Genomic DNA, 19,726 nt, shown 5'->3' on the forward strand with positions numbered 1-19,726 from the left:
CATTTTAAAAAATGTACAAGAGACCCTTCAGTAAATTCATTTCTGTTTATTTTGGCCCAGGAAAAAAGGGCAGAATATTCTCCACCACCCCTCCACATGCTGTGTTGTGGGAAATGGCCTCCCACGGATATTTTCCGGATGCAGGACATTGCTTCTAGATCAGCAGAGCCTTGGGCAGGCTAAATAGGGAGGGTGGCTCTTTGTAGAGAGAACGTTCCAATGCCAAAGGAGCTGTTTGGGGTCTTAGGTGCCAATTTTGGAAGCCCGGCTGCACTCCACCTTGGTCAGTGTTTCAAGGAACAATCCTGGTATTCCAAATCTGCCCAGTTTATCAAGGCACGTATGCTTGGTCCCACAGCCTTGTTTGACAAAGGTCTCATTCTTGACACCTGCAGGATGGGAGAAGACAATCAACTCAAGGCCTGTTTGGAATCAGTAAGCCAAGCCTCCACATCCTACAACATGGGTGAACCTACAACTCCCATCCCATGGCACTCTACATAGTAGTTGGGCATGCACATTTTGGAATCTTATTATACTTTTGAGGAAATAGATCAAATTGCAGAGTGAATATCTTTCTTAGTGTGATCTCCCAATTCTTCCTAATTCACCCTTCCTTCCTCAGAGGGACACGGGTCACACACTCACACACACACACACACAGAGAGAGAGAGAGAGAGAGAGAGAGAGCCTTGAGTGCATTGTACTTATTTATCTCTGACAGGGCAACCACTTTACATCTGGAGGCAGGACTAACCTCCCCGACCATGCTGGTGGCCCAGATGATGTCAACCTTGAAGCCCCACCCCTTCACATGACATAATCTGCACCTGCCCCACTCCATCAGGCTGCTCCTTCCTGCACCACTTGCACCACAATTTGGATGCAAGCACCACAGAAAGGGAGTCAGTCGGAACGTGGAAGAACAAACTCCTACAAATCTTGGCTGAGTCAAGCTCCTTCTTCCCATGCACCGAACATCATGAGATGTGGCATAGGAGAATGCCCAGCTTATCTCCCAGCTCTGATCTCTTATTTCTATGGCTTCCAGGGCATAGGCCTTGATGGGTGCCCAACTTTGTCTCTGATCAGAGGTAACAAAAGGATTCCCCTTGGCACCACTTGTCCTTAGAGGGTGGGGCTTTGAGAGGGGCAAGGCAGGAGAGAGGGGCCACAGGGGGTGCCCAAGCCTCCATGGTATGCATTGGGAGCCAGCCTTGGCTGGAGGTTGTCCTATCCTGGTCCATGAGAAGCTTAGGTGAATCTCTGACAGGGAGTGTGGGCCTCTGATTTGGGGGGATCAAGGGCATTTTACAGGATATCCTCAGTGTGGGGGGTCTTTCAGTGGCCCCTCCTCTTCACTGTCAGTACTGCTGGAAGTTCATTTGCCAAAGACAGAGTTGTTGAGCAAGAAAGTAGCAGGAACTGCTACTGCTTCCACTTGGTGCCATCCACATCTTCTTTTCCTCCCCTGTAGGCCAGCAAGTGAGTAAGCAGCCAGTCAGCAACAACAAAGCATTCCTCAAAATGAGTAATTTATTGCATGCTCATGATTAGTCATTCAGGGGCATTTTCAGATCAATGACACAACATTGTAAATCAACAAGACATCTCCTCTGGAAATCCTGCTATAAAAGAACCACTTCTAATGTCGTAATATCTGAGAAAAAGTTTGATATTCTGCCACTAGCTTGTGCTATCTCTGTAGAAGTGAAGTGAGGGAAATTATTCAATTCAAAAGAGGTGGTCAGCCCTCTCCACCTGAGCAAGGCATCTCATAACAATCATGCAAAAGAACATGATTTCCCCTTAATGTAGAGATGCTCAAAGAGGCAGAGCAGCAGGGTTGGGAGGAGGGGACTTGTGGCCGTTGGTCCTCTTCCAGGTTATGGGCCTTGATGGGTGCCCAATTTTGTCTTCCCCATATCTCAGCCTTGTACTCTGCCAAGGACAACTTATGCTGAGTGCCTTCCCCCTTTGTCTAAGATAAATCTCCACTTGGAGTCTAGTCCTTATGATCCTGGAGGCCATTTTTCATATTACACAGGAGTAGTGAAAGCAAATCACACTTCCATGCATCTTGTGTGAGAAGAGAGGAGCAGCACCTTTTCCCTCTAGAGAGACATAAGCACCCAACCCATACTCACTACCACATATCTCTCAGTGGGAGAAATAGCACAACTTCCCCCTCACACCAAAAGGATGGAAAGAGGAAGCACAACACACCCATGTGAAACCAGCCATAGATAACAAGATGATAAGGAGACAGGTGAGAAAGAGTCAATAGCTCAGTGATAGAAGGTTGGTTGGTTTGTTTTTTGCATTGTAAGCATGCTCAATTCGTGACAGCTCCAGTTAAAAGGATAAGGAAGTAGGTGTTAGGGAATGGGAACCCTCTGCCCCACCCTGAACACAGGGGAAACAGAATACACAGAGAGAGAGAGAGAGAGAGGCTTTTTTGTCCTTGTGGGAAAAATAGAAATGTTCCCCATTTTTCTGTTGTTGTTTTTCCAGGCATTCACATCCCCAGTAAAGACCTCTAGAAAAGTCCACGGAGAGCTACTGCAAGCCACGCTGGCCTAGATGACCTGGCACAAGGCAGCTTCCTTTCTCGGCAAGGGTGCTGGATGAATTCATTCCTTACATATTCCTCTACAAATTGTCCTGGTCTTCATCTCCCAAACTAATGTGCACAAACAAACTTGAATGGAATGATAGAGAGTTAAAGAAAAAGAAAAGTGAGATTGACATGGATCAGGAACAGACAGATTCATTCATCCATCCCTGTCCTTATCTAAGGTGTCGAAGTGGAACGCCATTCTAACATGCTGCCTGCGAGTGTGGCTAAATATGGCAGCTATCCAGCCAATATGTTTGTGGTCTCTCTGTGCCAGTAAAACCATGTTTTGTTAGGTCACTGTTACTGGGGTAAGAAAATCCAGTAAACTCTAGAGTGGTCCTGGATTCAGCCATACACATCAGGTTCTGACCTGGTTCTAATCCATCTCTCTAATGGGGCACAGGGGGTCTTCCCTCATTCTACCTGCCCTGGCTGTGCCCCCCCCCAAAAAAAACACCACCCAGTAGGGAGAGTATTTTCTTTTTTAAACTAGAGTTGACAACTCTACCAGCTTGAACATGTCCAGCATGATAGAAACAGTTGACCTCCTGTCCGTGGCAGTGAAGTTTCTCAGCAATGCTGCACTTGGAGTCATCACGCTTCTGTCCAGGGCATAATCGGAGGTTTGGTTCACCTCGCACTGGCACTAGGAATGAGACAGAACAAAATGGGTGACGTTTTACTGATAGTAACGGTGCTACTCATCTCAATTTTGTTGCTGCCGCTGCCACCTATTGAATATCTCCCGCCATTGCTTCTGGGCACTATTTCTTTCAAAGTTCCTTCCTGTCCAGACAGGAAGCACTGCTTCTTTCTACCGCCTTAACAGGCATGGTATCTTTCTGAAGCCACACCTGAGTGACAGCAGGAATGGGAAGCTTCAGGATGGCACCATCCAAGTGATGTAAAATGAAGGAAGGGAGGACTTTGGATTAGAAGAGGGGGGGAATGGTGAATTCAGGGGATAAGGGCAAAAAACCCTCTGCATGGTTTTAATGCAGCTCTTGCAGCTCGATGCATTTTGGAGCCAAAGTTTCCCTCCTCAGGAGCTTGCAAGGTTTTCTAGCACCTTTTGAGATATAGCAGCCTGGAAATGATTGTTAGAACAAAAGAATAGCAGCGTCTGTTTGTGAATGGGGAAAGAAAGAAAGAAAGAAAGAAAGAAAGAAAGAAAGAGAAAGACATTGATCTTTTGTTATAAAACTGATTTCAATGCAGCTCTATCTCCAGAGGTACTAGAATATTTTACAAGTTCCTGAGGAAGGAGTCTTTCAGCTTCTCTAAACAAGCAGTTCACAGCATGCTTGTGACTGGCCACTCATGGAAGTTTGCAGGTTGATTCCATGACATCATCAACATCTAGGACTTCTCCTGAAGTTTCCCGCAATATTCCTTTGTTTTTAAAAATACAGAGATAATCTAGTATCTAATTTATGACAGCATTTATTCCACCACTAGATGGGGCTATTATATTTAAAACAATAGGCTGCAATAGCATTCCCTTTTCAATTCAAAATCATGTGGTTGCTGTCTGAAGGAGCCCGTTGTGAACGTGAAAAGACCCAAGACCTGGCAAGAGTGCAGGTTTGTTTGTTTTCTTAATGTAGAGATGCCCTTTGATTCCAAAACGTGTCAAGCAACAAGAGCTACAAAGTTATCAAATGCTAGCGGAACTCAAACAAAAAGGAAGATGCTCAAGGGGCAGAGAGTTCCACACATACAGGGTGCTGCCACTAGTGGTTGTGTGCAGATATTGCAGCTGCCTTCCTGATTCCCACCTGAGCATCATCACTTAAGGAAAGAGGTTGGCGACTGGGTGCAGAAGTCCTGTGCAACCAGCCCCACTCATGGCGTGGTGGCAACCACACATATGCCACAGTCGGGAAGATGTGGCTGCCATGCTGTTGTCTACAGGAGTGTGAAGGGAGCAGAAACAGGTATTATTTATTTATTTAATTAATTAATTTATATACCGCCCCATAGCTCTCTGGGTGGTTTACAAAAGTTTAAAATAGTGAACATTAAAAAGTATAAAAAATTTAAAACCATCAAAAATATAAAATCAACAGTATAAAACAGTATCCATTTAAACAACAACAGTTCTGGGGTCCATTAAAAAAACACCTTAGCATATGTTGTTAAATGCTGTTAAATGCCTGGGAGAAGAGAAAGGTCTTGACCTGGTGCCGAAAAGATAACAATGTTGACACCAGGTGAGCCTCATCGGGGAGATCATTCCACAGTCGGGGGGCCACCACCGAAAAGGCCCTCTCCCTTGTTGCCATCCTCCGAGCTTCCCTCAGAGTAGGCACTTAGAGGAGGACCTTAGATGTTGAGCGCAGTGTACAGGTAGGTTCATGTCAGGAGAGGCATTCCATCGTGTATTGTGTTCCCAAGCCATGTAAGGCTTTATAGATTAAAACCAGCACCTTGAATTGGGCTCGGAAACATACACACAGCCAATGTAAGCGGGCCAGAATCGTTGTTATGTGTTCAAACCTTCTGGTTCCAGTTATCAGTCTGGCTGCTGCATTTTGCACAAGCTGCAGCTTCTGAACGGTCTTCAACAGCTATCAAATGAAGCAGTGTTGTTGAGGTCAGGATGCTAGGATTCTGCCCCCGGGCCTAGCAAATGGTGGAGTTCTAATGGATATGCCTAGCTGGCTAGCCCGGGATGGGGAACTATGAAGGTAACAAAAGCCGTACATCTCAAACCTCCTTTGTTGCAATGATCCCAGCAGCAGCAATCTGAGTTACTCCGGATGCGTTCATGTAAGGTGGTGGTGATGGTGAAAGGCCCCGGAGGGCAGTGCACCAGATTGGTACATCCTTTGTAAGTGGCCACATTTCTCACCCTACCTGGTTACACAAGAAGGAGATCGTTTATCCTGGAGAGCTGAGACACAGCTAATCTCTCTGCCCATATTCCTTTGCGTCTGGATTGATCACATATGCCAGAGATGCCAAACCTCAGTTTCCTCTGATGGCCACACCCCTTTCCCCTAGCCCCACCCCATTTCCTCCAACTAACGAGAACCCCATGCGTTTGCACATTCTTGTAGAAGGAACAGGTTGGGGGAGGCTGCGTTAAAGGCTCGAGAAATATAGCAACCACCCACACCCTCGCCCAAGGAAGCTGACCCACCTACCGATTCTAGACTCCATGGTGAGAATCAAGCAGGCATTTTCATCCTCCTCGCAGGTCTGCAGCGGCCCAAAACATGAGCTGGTGGCACTTCTGCAGCGCTCGCACTGAAGACACGTTCCTGGTGGAGAGATACAGCAGCTGGATATCTCCTGTTCAGACCCTTTAAATGAGGGGTGCACAACCCCTGGCTTGGGTTCCCAATCCGGTCCCAATCCTTCTCTCTGGGGTTCCCCAGATGGCTATACTCTTGGCGTGCCACAAAAGATGCCTGCAGAGCAAAGTGCTTATACCTCTAGGTGGCTCCAGGAAAGGCCCTGCCTCACGCTAGAAATTCCGTGGAGGTGGGTTTAATTTGGGCAGAGGATGAGAGCAGAATGCCAGAACGTAAACACAGCCCTCCCACCACACACACACACACACACACACACACACACACACACACGACATTTAAAATTCTTTCATTCTATTCCTTCTTCCTGAGCAGTTCGGCAGAATCCTGGCTGCACATGTGAAAAGGCTAGACTCAGGGTGGGCAAAATCCTTTTCCCTACAACTTCCGTCATTGTTCCCCGGTGGTGATGCTGCTAAGGGTTCATGGGAGATGTACGCCAAAACATCTGGAGAGCCACAAGGCGCACATTCCTGGGATAGAGATGTGTGTGTGTTTTAATGAAAGCAGGACATCTCGGGAAAAGCCTGGAGTAACCATGATGGGGGCAGAGTTCCCACCCACCCATAGCTATGGCCGTGGAAAGGAACCAATGATGCATAGTGCACGGGGAGGTTGCAAGGCTGCTGATGGTTCCACGGCTTCTAAACCAGACAACTCACCTGTGGCTAGCAGGGCTGTGAGGACACAGATTGTGATGGTCACGGAAGAAGTCTTCATTGTGCTGAGAAACTCAAAGGACCAAGAGTCAAGTCGTGCGTGTGTGTAAGAGAGATGGACAGTTCTCAGCCCTGATGATTTACCGCTTTGTGGATAGAAAGAGCCACCAAATAGGATGCTGTGTGTGTGAGTGAGTGGAATATTAGTTCCTGGACACATCCGGTTCCAGAGGCATCAATTACATGTGTTCCTGTCTTGGACTTAACAACCACGATGACATCTCTTTCTAAGAAACTTAAAGGGCCAGCCAGCCTTCAAGGTGAGGGTAACCCTATGGAAAGGAGGACAGGGCTCCTGTTTCTTTAACAGTTGTACCAAAAAGGGGATTTCAGCAGGAGCCCTGCCCTCCTTTGTATCGGGCCAAGAGAGCAGTGCTCCTGCAGCTTTAACTGTTGTGATGCAGAGGGAATTTCACCAGGGGCTGCATGCATACAAATGACAATTGCTGAATTTCCCTTTTCTGTACAACTGTTAAAGATACAGGAGCCCGGTCCTCCTTTCCTTTCCATGAGGTCACCCTAAGATAGGCATAGGCTTGCTTCTTGCAGCTCCTATTCAGTCCTGTGGAGCAAAGAAAGTGGGTGCAATCTGGGACACTGCCAGAAGGGAGGCAAACTTTCCCCTCCCCCCTCCTCTCCCCCCCCCCCACTCCCTCTTGTGATCTGATTCAGGTTAAGGCAGGCAGCGTTTGTGTGTGTTTGTTGAAAAGACTTCTGAGTCTGGAATGATTTACAGCCTTGAGAACAGAAAGAGCAGCCCAATAGGGCGGAGTGTGTGAGACAGAGTTCCTGGGTACATCCGGCTCCAGAGGCACCAATTACCGGCTAAAACACCCCTGTTGTGAGTTTACGAACCATGACGTCTCCTGGGAAGGGGATGTGAACCTCAAGCCTCTGATACTGATGCCAACGGTGCAAGGTAAGAGATCACACAGCACAGAGTTGCACAGTGTATGGTCACACTATGCATTATTTATTTATTTATTTATTTATTTATTTGATTTATATACCGCCCCATAGCCGAAGCTCTCTGGGAGGTTTACAATGGTTAACAGTGAACATTAAAAACAAATATAAAAATTTAAAACCATCAAAAGCATAAAAACAACAATATCCATTTCAAATAAACTAACTAGAATTTGCTACTACAAGATGTAATGATGGCTACCAATTTGGATGGCTTTAAAAGGGGGGGTTGATCAATTCCTGGAGGAGAAGGCTATCAATGGTTACTAGTCCTGATAGCTATGTGCTACCTCTGGGATCAGAGGCAGTAAGCCTGTACACACCAGTTGCTGGGGAACATGGGTGGGAGGGTGCTGTTGCACCCATGTCCTGCTTATGGGTCCCTGGTCGAGAGATGGTTGGCCACTACGTGAACAGAGTGCTGGGCTAGATGGACCCTTGGTCTGATCCAGCAGGGCTGTTTTAATGTTCTTATATTTATTTAAGAGGTCAAAAACAGAAGGCAGATTTTTCATTAAGATTGCCAGAGATCAAATAGAGTGCATGGTTCTTCTCATGTCTTCAGTGGCAGTGCAGAAGGCGAGATTTCCGTGGACACAGCTTCTACTCTCGTACCAATAAGAAATGCTGTGTTTGCCATGATCAGCCTATAGAACTCATGCCCACTGCATATTGCAATGGCCAACAGCAACAAATAACAAGAAAATATTTTTTCTTTTTGAAGTTAATCTGTGATTTCATAACTTACTCTAACTTTATTTATCTTCCCATGTACACATATTTCTTTGGCATGGAATCTACTAATCCATGGAACTTAGGAAGCTGGATGGACAATAATTAATCACTCTGCTCCATCTTACCACTCCTTATATTGCTCTACACTATTTTTGTAGCTGGAATCGTTTTCAATCATGTGTTCTGAATGTGATTTTAATATTTATATGTGAACTGCTTAGGGATTGTATTATATTAAGGGGTATAGAAGTATCACAATTAAACCAATTAAATAGGGATGGAAAGGAATGGCTATGAGACTAAAAGAATTTTAGAATTGAAAGGTACCTTAGAGGCCATCTAGTCCAACCCCTTGCTCAGCACAGGATCTACAATGCAGGGTGCAATTATAGCACCCCTGACATGGTAATTCAGCCTCTGCTTCAATACCTACAGTAAAGGAAACCTCCCGAGGTTGTCTGTTCCAACACCAAACAGCTTTTACTACTAGGAAATATCTACTAAAGTTTAACCCAAATCTGCTCCCCTAAAACTTCCACCTATTGATTCTAGGCCAACCATCTGGAGCAGCAGAGAGAACAGGTCTGCTCCGTCAAATGTGTGACAGTCTATTAGATATCTGAAGACAACTATCATGCCTTTCCTTAACTGTCTCCTCTCCAAGCTAAACATGCCCAGGTGTGGCTTCCTTATCTCCTGCCAAGTTTAATTTAATGTCCGTGGAGATGTAACGGTAAATGAATGTCCTCTTGCTCTGAATCTGGCAACCATACCTGGGGGAAACCCCTTGATGAGATCTTTGAGAGCTACTGTTAGAGAAAGTGGCAGGAGGCATAAGAGAGCCAGTGTGGTGTAGTGGTTAGAGTATTGGACTGGGATTTGGGATGACCAGGTTCTAGTCCCCACCCAGCCATGAAGCTCATGGGGTGACTTTGGGCAGTCACTGAAGGCGTTGCTAGACAAGGCCTTAGCGCGCCTTGAGAGCCAGTTTCCCTGCTGTGCTTCCACATGACGCACAGGGGAATCTGGGCCCAGGCCGCACTGAGGCCTCCTCTAACGCCTCCTCTAACGCGCCATAAGCAAAGTCGCTTATGGCGCGCCTTTTCCGCAGCTCCGGCCTGAGGCCGGGACTGCAGAACTTCTAGAGACTTCCGTGGCTTTTTGCGGCTACTCGCGAGTAGCCACGAAAAGCCATGGACCTGGCACAGCGCTTATACGAGCGCTGTGCCCATCGTGCCAGGGGGGGTTTGATCCGGGGGGAATATGGGGGGAAGGCCAGACCGCCAGGAGAGGGGGAGGGCGCAGGGCGAGACAGAACGACGAGGGAGGGTGACACGGAACGATGAGGGAGGGCGACATGGGACACACGGAGGGAGAGGGAGCACGGGCACCATGGGCATCAGGGAAAGGGAGAGCGGGCACCATGGGCATCAGGGAAAGGGAGACGGACATCGGGGAGAGGGAGATGGGCGGCACGGACATCAGGGAGAGCGCGGGGAGCTTAATTTTTTTTTAAAAGGCTCTTATCTTCTCCGGAGTCTTCGGGCGCACGTGGCCCCTTTAAAAAAAAAAAAATGGCCGACGCTGCAGGGCTTCCATCGTCCCTGCGCATCGTGCGTCTAGGAGGCTGGGCGGCGCGCGTTAAAGTTAGCGCGCTGTCGCCCCTCCTCCCTGCCGGCTTATCCCGGCAGGTCTAGCAAGGCCCTGAGTCTCACCCTAACCTATCTCACAGAGTTGTTGTGAGGCTAATATGGAGAAGAAGAGGTCTACATGAGCCACCTTGGTCCCGTGTGAGAGTTAAAAAATTAATAAGAAATAAATCAGTCCAAGTTCAGATGTAGCATCCCCAGTGCAGGAATCTATGCTTTGTTGGAGTTTTGAAGAACATAAGCTATGTTCTTCAAAACTCCCAATTCCCCTTTCTCATCTCTTGCATGCCCAGCTTGAGAGGAGATGTTTTGCTTTATTTATTTATTTCAACTAATTTGACCCTGTTCTTCAGTCAAAGAAGGCTCCTAGAGCAGTTTATGAAGATCAGTCCTTGCATTTGGGTTCACCAATCTAAAAGACATGACACAAAAGAAAAGGGGGATTGGGACGGAGGAGGAAAAGAGCCAACTCAGACACTAGTTCTTAGTTACAACATTTGGCATATCATGAGGTGGATCTAAGCACAATGGAAAGGCTGCTGCTTCCTCTCTGGTGGCCACAATTACAGTTCGCAGCTGCAGGGAGGGCATCTCAGGCAGAGTTGTGTCGAAGCATGTTTAAACACAGTTTTCTGCTTATGTCTGAACCAAGAGCTGATGGTTTGCAATCATGATTTGTGGGGTGTGTTTAAACCACAATCTCATCATTTGGCTGTCTTGGGGGGGATTATGGTATAACAAACCAAGAACGCCAGATCTACACCATGCAGGATATAGCACCATGAAAGTGGTATGAAAGAGGTATATATGGTATGTATCTTATGGGCCCCAACAGTTGTCAGTGCACTTCAATACCACTATAACACAGTAGTGTGGCTCCTGCCTCTTATATACTGCTTTCATGGTGCCATATCCTGCTTGGTGTAGATCTGGCTGAAGTCTCCTCTCAAGCCAGGTGAGCCAAAGGAGGACCGATGGAAAAGGAAGGAGTGTTTGAGCTGGCCACTCACTTCCACTGTACCAAACCATCCTTTCTTGGACTTTGAACATTATCCAGCTAGAGTATTTTCTGCCTGCATGTGCCAATTACTAGTCCATATTCGGTTTACATGTTTCATTATGCCAGTACTGGAACTTAGCTACCAGTTGTCTCTGGCTGGCACAAGACCGACTGCTCAAAGCAAATCTCATCACTTTACGAGTAGATGCTCTGTCTTGAAAGTTGGAAAGAAAAACACACACAAATTTGAGGCACTAGTGAAGACTGAAAATGATGGACACCTCTGCCTTGCAAGGAAATGCATGTTGTGGTGCAGTCCAAAATTCAGATTGGACTTGTTCAGAAGACACCTTAAACCCTGCGGGTTAAGGCTTTTGGTTAAGCAGCAGGGTTTAAGATGCCTTGTGCGATGTGTTTTGCTAAACCCTGCTCATTCACTAACCACAGTTGGACCGTCTGCAGCAGGGTTGGGTTGTGTGTGACAGCATGGCTCATGGTTAAATGCCTTACACCCATGCCCAGCAAAAGCCTGGGTGTGGGAAGGCTAATTGCGGGTGAGGGTGGCATGATGGGATGTGGTGGCCAGCCATTGGCTGCCTCTGTTTTGGTGCCACTTGCACTGGGAGGGGATTTATTGAGTATAAAAGCAGATTTACCCCTCCCAGCTGCCTCTTTTGCTGCACGGCTCCCTCCCTCCCTTCCCTGTAGACAGTGTGGGTTCACTGGTCATCTTTTAGGAGGCCAAGTAGGAATTTTTTGCTCATATCTAACTTGGTTATGAGTTTTTTTTCCGCCTACTTCAGACTGTAAGACAGGCAGGGTGTATAATTAGGTTGATTTGGTTCTATTTGGTCACATTTGTTGGATAGGTGGATAGGAGCGAGCATCTGGTGCGAGGTGTAAATTGGTGAGCATTCACAGGCACTGTTGTGGTGAGAGGTAATCCCTGAGGGCCAACCACTGGGAGCCCTGTGGCACCAGCTGGTGGGATAAGCGCTACCTTTGAGGCCAACCCTCCTCAAACCACTCAGAGCCCTGCGGCTTGAGGGGAGTTTGACACCGGAAGGCCTCCCCACCTCAGGAGGGCGAAGCCCATCTGGTGGCAAAGGAACAAGCGCCACTTGACGGGCAGTGAGTGCCTTGCCCGATCCCAACAATGGCCTCATAAGTGGCCAATAGATGATGCCCGCTTAGGCCTTCCCCCCTTTTGCAGATCTTTTAATAAATGTGGCCCATATTTAATCCCACTCTTGTGTCTCGTCTCGTTATTTCTCACCCTTCACTCTGCAATGCTAACCCCAGAGAACCACGGTTCCACTAACCACACAGCCTGAAGTATCATCTGAAGAGGCCCATTGGCTGCTAACAATGAAATGCTGACATTCATGGACTTACGAACATGCAGCGAGCCTTAAAAAAGCAAGACTTCTTCACTCTTGACATGATTTTATTCCATGTGATTTATTTTTTCCATGAAGAAAAGTGGTTAAATTTTCCCACCTTCTTGAGGAACGTGTCAGCAGATCTTGAACGTATGGCAGGATCTCTTCCTCAGAGGTGCATTCAAGAGGGACTAGCTACTTGCCAATTTTGCTGAGTATTCGGGGAGCGGGAGTACACTGAGGAGACTTCCAAATTTCCATATAATGTCTGGGCACACCAAAAATGCGTTGCTCGTTCACGCAAGCATGTATGGTCCCACAGCCACGTTTAGCAAAAGTGTAGGTCTTTCCATCTGCAGAAATTGAAAATAATAATAAAAGCCACTCAAGAGATCCTATTGAATTATATCCAAAGAGGAATTTACCCTCTGATTTGTACTATTTCCGAGGGCCACATTTTTTCTCAAAAATCTTCACTGACTGCCTCTAACTCACTACTTACTAGTCTCAAAAGCAGTTAAACACATTCTGCTCCCTAGCGCTCCATCCTTTTCTTATGGATTTTCTTTCCCCAAGGGATAGGGGAAGCCATAAGGTCTGAAGCCCTGGTTAAGCAGTGATGGAGTGGTAAAAGAGTCCAAAAATTGCAGGCAGCTGTGTCGATCCATATCAACAACACAGTTCTAGGAATTTTCATCTATTAGGAGAAGGTCTATTGTAAAGCTAATGGGTCTTAATAGCCCATTCAAGCGCAACTCATCACTACCCCCTAAATACTTTGCATTACAAACAGAGAGTAATGTTTTGTTGCTGAGAAAATCCCTCCCTCCGCCACCAGCTACTGTGGGCATTGCAGTTAAGCTCAGAGCGATCAAGGAACTCTGAGGGGGTGGCAGATGATGTCAGAGACCCAGCTCAACAAAAAGTGTCAGCACTACCTCCCTGCAAATCCCAGCTTCACTACACCACTGTTATGAATGACACTCGAGGATTTTTGTTCATTTTGCATTTTTAAGCAAACGAACCTGATTCACTCATCCCAGACTAATACAGAACACAGTTTCAGATGTTGTTCTTCTCCAAATTTTGTGAGGACCATTAAAAAAAAACCTCTCTCTTTTTTTAAAACACTATTGAAGTAAAGTCCTAAAACACAGATAATAATAATAATAATAATAATAATAATAATTATTATTATTATTATTATTATTATTATTATTTATTTATTACCCGCCTCTCCCTCTGGATCGAGGAGGGGAACAACACTAAACACAATATAATACATAAAATTAGTTAAAAGAGCCTATAAAACCAATACAATATTAAAATAACAATCACAGCATCTTAAAATTCTTAGGTTTAAAATTCATCTGGGTAGGCCTGCCAGAAGAGACTAGTCTTTACAGAGATTTAAGGTAAACTTTGAACGTATTCTCTGTTCTAGATATCACTTTTAACATCTCCTGGGGTAGGAGAAAGAAACACCAGGTCAGAGACAGATGAGGCACCTCAGAAGATGTTCTCAGCTATGGACACTGTTAGATTTTGGAAGAAACACCCAAGGTGTAATGTTGCCTTCCCCAGTCTGCTGCCCTCCCAACATTTTCGGTCTACCACCACCAGGAATTCTTATCATTGGCTATGCTGGTTGGGGCTGATGGGAGTTGAAGTCCAAAACACCTGGAAGGAACCACGTATGGGAAATATTGAATGTGACAATGTCTGTAATACTAGATACCAGGGCTCGCTAATGGGTGATTTGTGGTCCAGATGGAAATTCCTAAGCAATGTTAACTGAACCCTGGTGGTCATACCAAATTTTAATTGGACTACAGTAAAAGGTTTGCTCAATGTTTCATCCATGGGAGGGGGGAAATGTTTTCAAGTTATAAGAACTAAAGATATTCCGTAGCTTTGTGTTATATTTTTCTTTGGGGTTTTGATTTTGAATGTACCTGTGCGTACATAATGCTATGCCTGAGCACATGGAATCCATCACCGTAAGCCTCTTATTGCAACATGGTGTTAACTTACAGAGCAATCCTATAGGAGGGGGGAGGAATCAAACCAGAGGAACCCCCTTTGCCAATGCCATGACGGTTCACACCAGCAGGGTGAAAGATGGGATCTTATTTTTCTTTTAACTTTTCCTTCCCACTGAGGGAGAGAGACATGCCTTAGGTCAGAATTGGGCAGACTACAGGCTTGTGGGATCTACTTTGTTTTACTAGAACCCTGAGATCTACCAACCACAGCCTGGTTCACAAAAACTTAGAATCAGTGTATTCTGAGCCCAGTAATCTGTTTTGGGTACCAGAACTGAATGGAGCCCCAAGCTTTCTTAATTTCTACAGGATGATTCATTTCTGGAGGGGTTGAGGAGACACTCATTTTTCTGCTATCGTAAAACCATTTAGAGTCAGAAATCCTTGCTACTGATCACCCAGAGTTTTATTAGTAGATCCAGATCTGTCTGCTGCCCACTCTGCTATAGGTCTTACCTTGTTCCACTGACACATCATAGTAGACGCAATTGGTTTCCCAGCCGTTGCAGTTTATTATCTCAGTGGGTGTGCATTTTGGATCCTTGGAGAAACACCCAGGGCACTTCAGGCTATTTAGTCTGATCCCCAGACGTGGCACTGGGAAGGAGGGCACAAGCACGGAAATAGTTAAAAACCATCCCCTGCTGGATCAGTTTTGTGATTCTGAAGGCAGGAACAAGGTGTACCCTCAAAGAATCATAGAATCATAGAATAGCAGAGTTGGAAGGGGCCTACAAGGACATCGAGTCCAACCTCCTGCTCAATGCAGGAATCCACCCTAAAGCATCTCTGACAGATGGTTGTCCAGCTGCCTTTTGAATGCCTCTAGTGTGGGAGAGCCCACCACCTCCCTAGGTCACTGGTTCTATTGTCGTACTGCTCTAACAGTCAGGAAGTTTTTCCTGATGTCCAGCTGGAATCTGGCTTCCTGTCACTTGAGCCCATTATTCCGTGTCCTGAACTCTGGGATGATTGAAAAAAGATCCTAGCCCTCTTCTGTGTGACAACCTTTTAAGTATTTGAAGAGTGCTATCATGTCTCCCCTCAATCTTCTCTTCTCCAGGCTAAAAAGGCCCAGTCATTTCAGTCTCTCCTCATAGGGCTTTGTTTCCAGACCCCTGATCATCCTGGTTGCCCTCCTCTGAACACGCTCCAGCTTGTCTGCATCCTTCTTGAATTTTGGAGCCCAGAACTGGATGCAATACTCCAATTCTGTTGTCCCACTCTTGGTTCATGGAAGGTGGATTCCTTCCATCCACCGATACACTTTGGTTTCTATGTTTATTTATTTAGCAAGCAAGCACATGTCCACTGAAAACATTCACGAATTGTCAAGACTCCCAGTTCAATTTGCACAAACATCTGAATTTGCACAAGTTTCCTCAGTGGACTGCATCAGCCACACATTCATCTATGGAGGAGAACGGGTTGGGGAACGGGTGCAAATTTCTGGAGATTTATGCAAATCTCCCCCTTCGGTCACTGCTCAATTTGTTCATGTTTCTCATTCACACAAAGCAGCAAACACAAACAGAAATCTGGCACAAGACAAGCAGTGAGGCGATGTATAGAGAATCCTAGTTACCTTAAACTAGGGGTGTGCTCCGCTTCGTTATGGATCCCCAGATCCGAAGTGGAGCGGGCCGAATTGAACTTCCTAAGCCTGGTTCCGGAGTGGAGTGGGGGAGGTTTGGATTGGCCTTAAGCGGTTCGGAATGATCCGAAGCTTCGGAGCCAGGAAAGTGGGAAGGGGAGCCTACCTGGCTCCCCCGTCCGCTGTGGTTCGTGCTGCAACGGCAGCAAAGCCAGGTAAGGAGGGAGGGGGCTTACCTGGGTCTGCCGCAGTCCATGCGGTGGCTTCAACTGCAGCCCAGGCCTGGACTGCAGTTGAAGGCGCCACATGGACCGTGGCGGCGACGGAGCCAGGTAAGTGGGGGAGGAGGGCTTACCTGGCTCTGCCATCTGCCGCCACCGTGGTCTGTGTTGCGATGGACGGCGGAGCCAAGTAAGGGGAGGGGGCTTATTTAGCCCTATTTTGTCCCCCCTTCCCCACTTACCTGCCTCCACCGCCCGCCACGGAGGCAAGTAAGTGGGGAAGGGGGGCAAAATGGGGGCCGAATATCAATCCGGACCTCTGGATCTCACTCCGGATCCAGTTCCAGAGTGGGTCAGGGGAGGTCCAGATTGGGATCTGAAGCAGTTTGGGTAGGGGGTGCACAGCCCTACCTTAATCTAGTACTTTTCAACATCGATAGAATTCTCTGCAGGTGAGTCCCCCACCCCATCCCTAAGTTTTATCCCAGGGGTCCATCTTTATCCTATTAGATTTTTCTGTTTTAGATTTACATTTTCCTGTGCTGCACCTGAGAGCAGATGGCAGGGAGGGGCTTAAAAGGAGGAACATGGGGCTTACGTGTCACTGTTCCATTGTTGCAAAGATCCTTGCGGCAACACTTGGCGGCTCTCCTTTCGCGCATTGAAGGAAAAGTGAAACTCATGGGACTCCGAGGGCAGTACATGTGTTTGGTGCAGCCTTTGTAGGTGGTCAACCGCTTCTCTTTCCCTGGAGGGTGGAGAGAAGTACAAGAATAACAACATACATTTGTTGTATTTGTTTTTGAACTATACATCCCACTTTAAAAAATCAAAGCAGCTAAAGCAATGGTGAAGGAAGGAAGGAATTAAAACACATCAAGGAGGGAATTACTCTCACTAGAGTTGGGAAATGTCCCAGGACCCCAGAGATGAGGGGAGGTGCATAAGCAACTGTGGCGATACCCACCTTTCTGTCCCTTAGGTATGTCTGGGGTTTATATATCTAGCGAGTGCGGAATGTTTGACTGAGTGGGTGTGGCTAGTGATGTGGTGAGGAAGGGGGAGGGAGGAGTAGAAATAGGTTGGCTGAGAGGTTGGTTGGTTTAGTTTTAGTCTGGGAGTTTTAGTCTGGCTTGTGCTTCGTGAGAGTGTTCGGTGTGAGGAGTGAGAAGAGATAGAATTTTAAGGGACTTGGGATTGTTGTTTTAAATATAAAAATAAGCAGGTTTGATCTAAATTGAAATACCAAAGATCTGTTAAATTTCAATAAACTTTACTTTGTGTTCTGTTACCACAAACCGCGTGTCAGCTCGGATTCATTACCTGCTATTTTACACAGTGTGAAAGCATCTAACAATACACCTGCAGTTCAGAACCTCAACAATAGAACCTATTTGCCAAAACCCTTTACCTTGTTCCCTCACATATAGGGGAGAGGTTGTGTTGTTTTTATCCTTTCCTCGGGCTTTCTGAGAAGTGGCGCTTGGCTTGAGAAGGGTGTGCTAGACAAGGCCTTCTCTGTGAGGTCGGTGCTGTTGCAGCAGCTCTTATGGCAAATAATTTATAGAGCTGGGATGGCCAACTCATGGCCCTCCAGATGTTTGGGCCTAAAATTCACATCAGCCCTAACTAGTACAGTCAATGGTGAGAAACACATATGAAAATGCGTACAAATTTGCAAGCGGACATGTTCCAAAAATCACATACTGTTTGTTCATTTATTAATTTGTTACATTTCTATACTGCCCAATAGCTGAAGCTCTCTTCATATTTAAATATGTATGTAAATATATATATTTGAACATATTTGGATACCAAATGCATTTTTCCTCAAAGTGCATCTTTCTAAACTTAGTTCATCCTAAAATTTGCATTTTATCCAAAAATACGCAATGCATCCTAAAAAAAAAAAACTCCTATCCTAAAATATGCACTTTAAAGCTTTTTGTTTTATTTCAAGAACTAGACTGCAAAATTCTGAGAAGTGCAAAATCTGAAGGATAATTATGTTCCAATCCACGCATTAGTTCCAGAATGTGTGGATCAGGCCGGTTGGCATTGGAATTCCCATAGAACTAATTCTTCGAGCATTCCTAATTGATGCTCAGCCAATCCCTTACACTCTGAAAATTCAAACACCTCCATATCTGAATTTCAATTCTTGGGGGAAACACTTCTCTCCAGGATGAAACATGGCAGATGACAAAATTACCCACCAATGGTGGTCTCTATGGTCTGGATGAGGCAGGCATTTTCTGATTTTTTGCAGTTTTGTGGTGTACCGGTGCACGAATTGGTGCCGCTGCTGCACTGTTCACACTTCAAACAAATTCCTGGAAGAGAGAAACAGCAGAAGAACATGAAGAGATGCGGCCAATTCCAACTGTTGATTATCCATTTCTTTTTGCCTATTCATTTTCAGTTTCATCCTGCGTTGCTTCTCTGTTGGGTCACCTACATCTCTAATTTTGTGGAAGTGCATGAAAAGGATGGCATTTGTAAGTTACTTGGAAGCGATCAAGCAAAGAAAACAAACAAATTTGGGTGTCTATTTGTAGTGATGAGCAAATACATGCACGTGTGCAGCTACAGTGTTAATTTGGATGGATTTGCATGCTAGTGCAGATGCTAGCCAAAATCACATGGAGCTAAATGCTCATCCATCACCCAAAATGGCAACTGCATGTCTAGTTTCTCTCCATTATGGCAGTGTCCATGCTGCGATATTCCACTACTTCATGTTTTCCTACCCTCACTCTATTGGTGGTCATTGGTGGTGGACGCCCAAGGTTTTGCAAACAAAGGCATGTCTCTGATCAGCCAGAAAAGCTTTTAAGTAACAAATGACCTGTTCTGAAAGCACTCAGTCCCTTCTGGTGATATGATTCAATTACAAGTTAAGCACAATGACTTACCTGTGGCAAGCAGGATGGAGAAGACGTAGGAGATCAGTGATACCTGCATGGTCTTGGGAACATGCAAGAGAGGGAGAGAAAGATTAAGAGTGTCATTGCACGGGCGAAAATCGCATTTGTTTACTGTCGCTTCTCCGCCTGTGCGTTTGTCCCTCGTTACTTCCTCTTTTGAAAGAGGAAGTAAACAATGTGCACATGGCCCATTTAGCGGGCCATTTTGATCCCGCTGCTTCTCTTGCACACAGCAGGAAATAGCAGAAGTTTCCATCTTTAAAAATAAGTCCGACTTACTGGGGTGGCAGGCCAGAAGGGGCGGGAGGTGCGCGGGAGGCAGACAACAACGTGAGAGGGACTTGCAAAAATCCGTGAGTGGCCAGTAATGAGCTGCAATACAACGCTCATCTGATGGAGCTGTTAGACCAAGGTAGCAACTGCACGAGGGTGGATAGTTTAGTCTGGATGGTTGGGATTTATAGCTTCTGGGCTGAGGAGGATATGAGGCTGGGGTAGGCAAGGAGGATGGGGTGTGTGGCACAGTTCCTGGTCCATTGAGCTCCAGAGAT

General features: G+C 46.1%; 2 protein-coding genes across 2 annotated transcripts; both read right to left on the minus strand.

The window, feature by feature from the left end:
* Positions 1–243: 243 nt before the first annotated feature.
* LOC134408400 (phospholipase A2 inhibitor and Ly6/PLAUR domain-containing protein-like) lies at positions 244–6,657 on the minus strand. The gene is made up of 5 exons (XM_063140658.1): positions 6,600–6,657; positions 5,770–5,886; positions 5,327–5,479; positions 3,129–3,266; positions 244–389 (listed from the first exon to the last, which is right to left on the minus strand). Exons 1-5 carry the CDS (start codon positions 6,655–6,657, stop codon positions 244–246), a joined length of 612 nt encoding a protein of 203 aa, XP_062996728.1.
* Positions 6,658–12,583: 5,926 nt separating this feature from the next.
* LOC134408401 (phospholipase A2 inhibitor and Ly6/PLAUR domain-containing protein-like) lies at positions 12,584–19,212 on the minus strand. Its single transcript, XM_063140659.1, has 5 exons — positions 19,164–19,212; positions 18,465–18,581; positions 16,847–16,996; positions 14,890–15,030; positions 12,584–12,741 (listed from the first exon to the last, which is right to left on the minus strand). The coding sequence occupies exons 1-5, from the start codon at positions 19,210–19,212 to the stop codon at positions 12,584–12,586; spliced, it is 615 nt and encodes a 204-aa protein (XP_062996729.1).
* Between the last annotated feature and the right edge of the window lie 514 nt (positions 19,213–19,726).

This window comes from Elgaria multicarinata, chromosome 13 (assembly GCF_023053635.1).
Source record: "Elgaria multicarinata webbii isolate HBS135686 ecotype San Diego chromosome 13, rElgMul1.1.pri, whole genome shotgun sequence".
Lineage (NCBI taxonomy): Eukaryota > Metazoa > Chordata > Lepidosauria > Squamata > Anguidae > Elgaria > Elgaria multicarinata.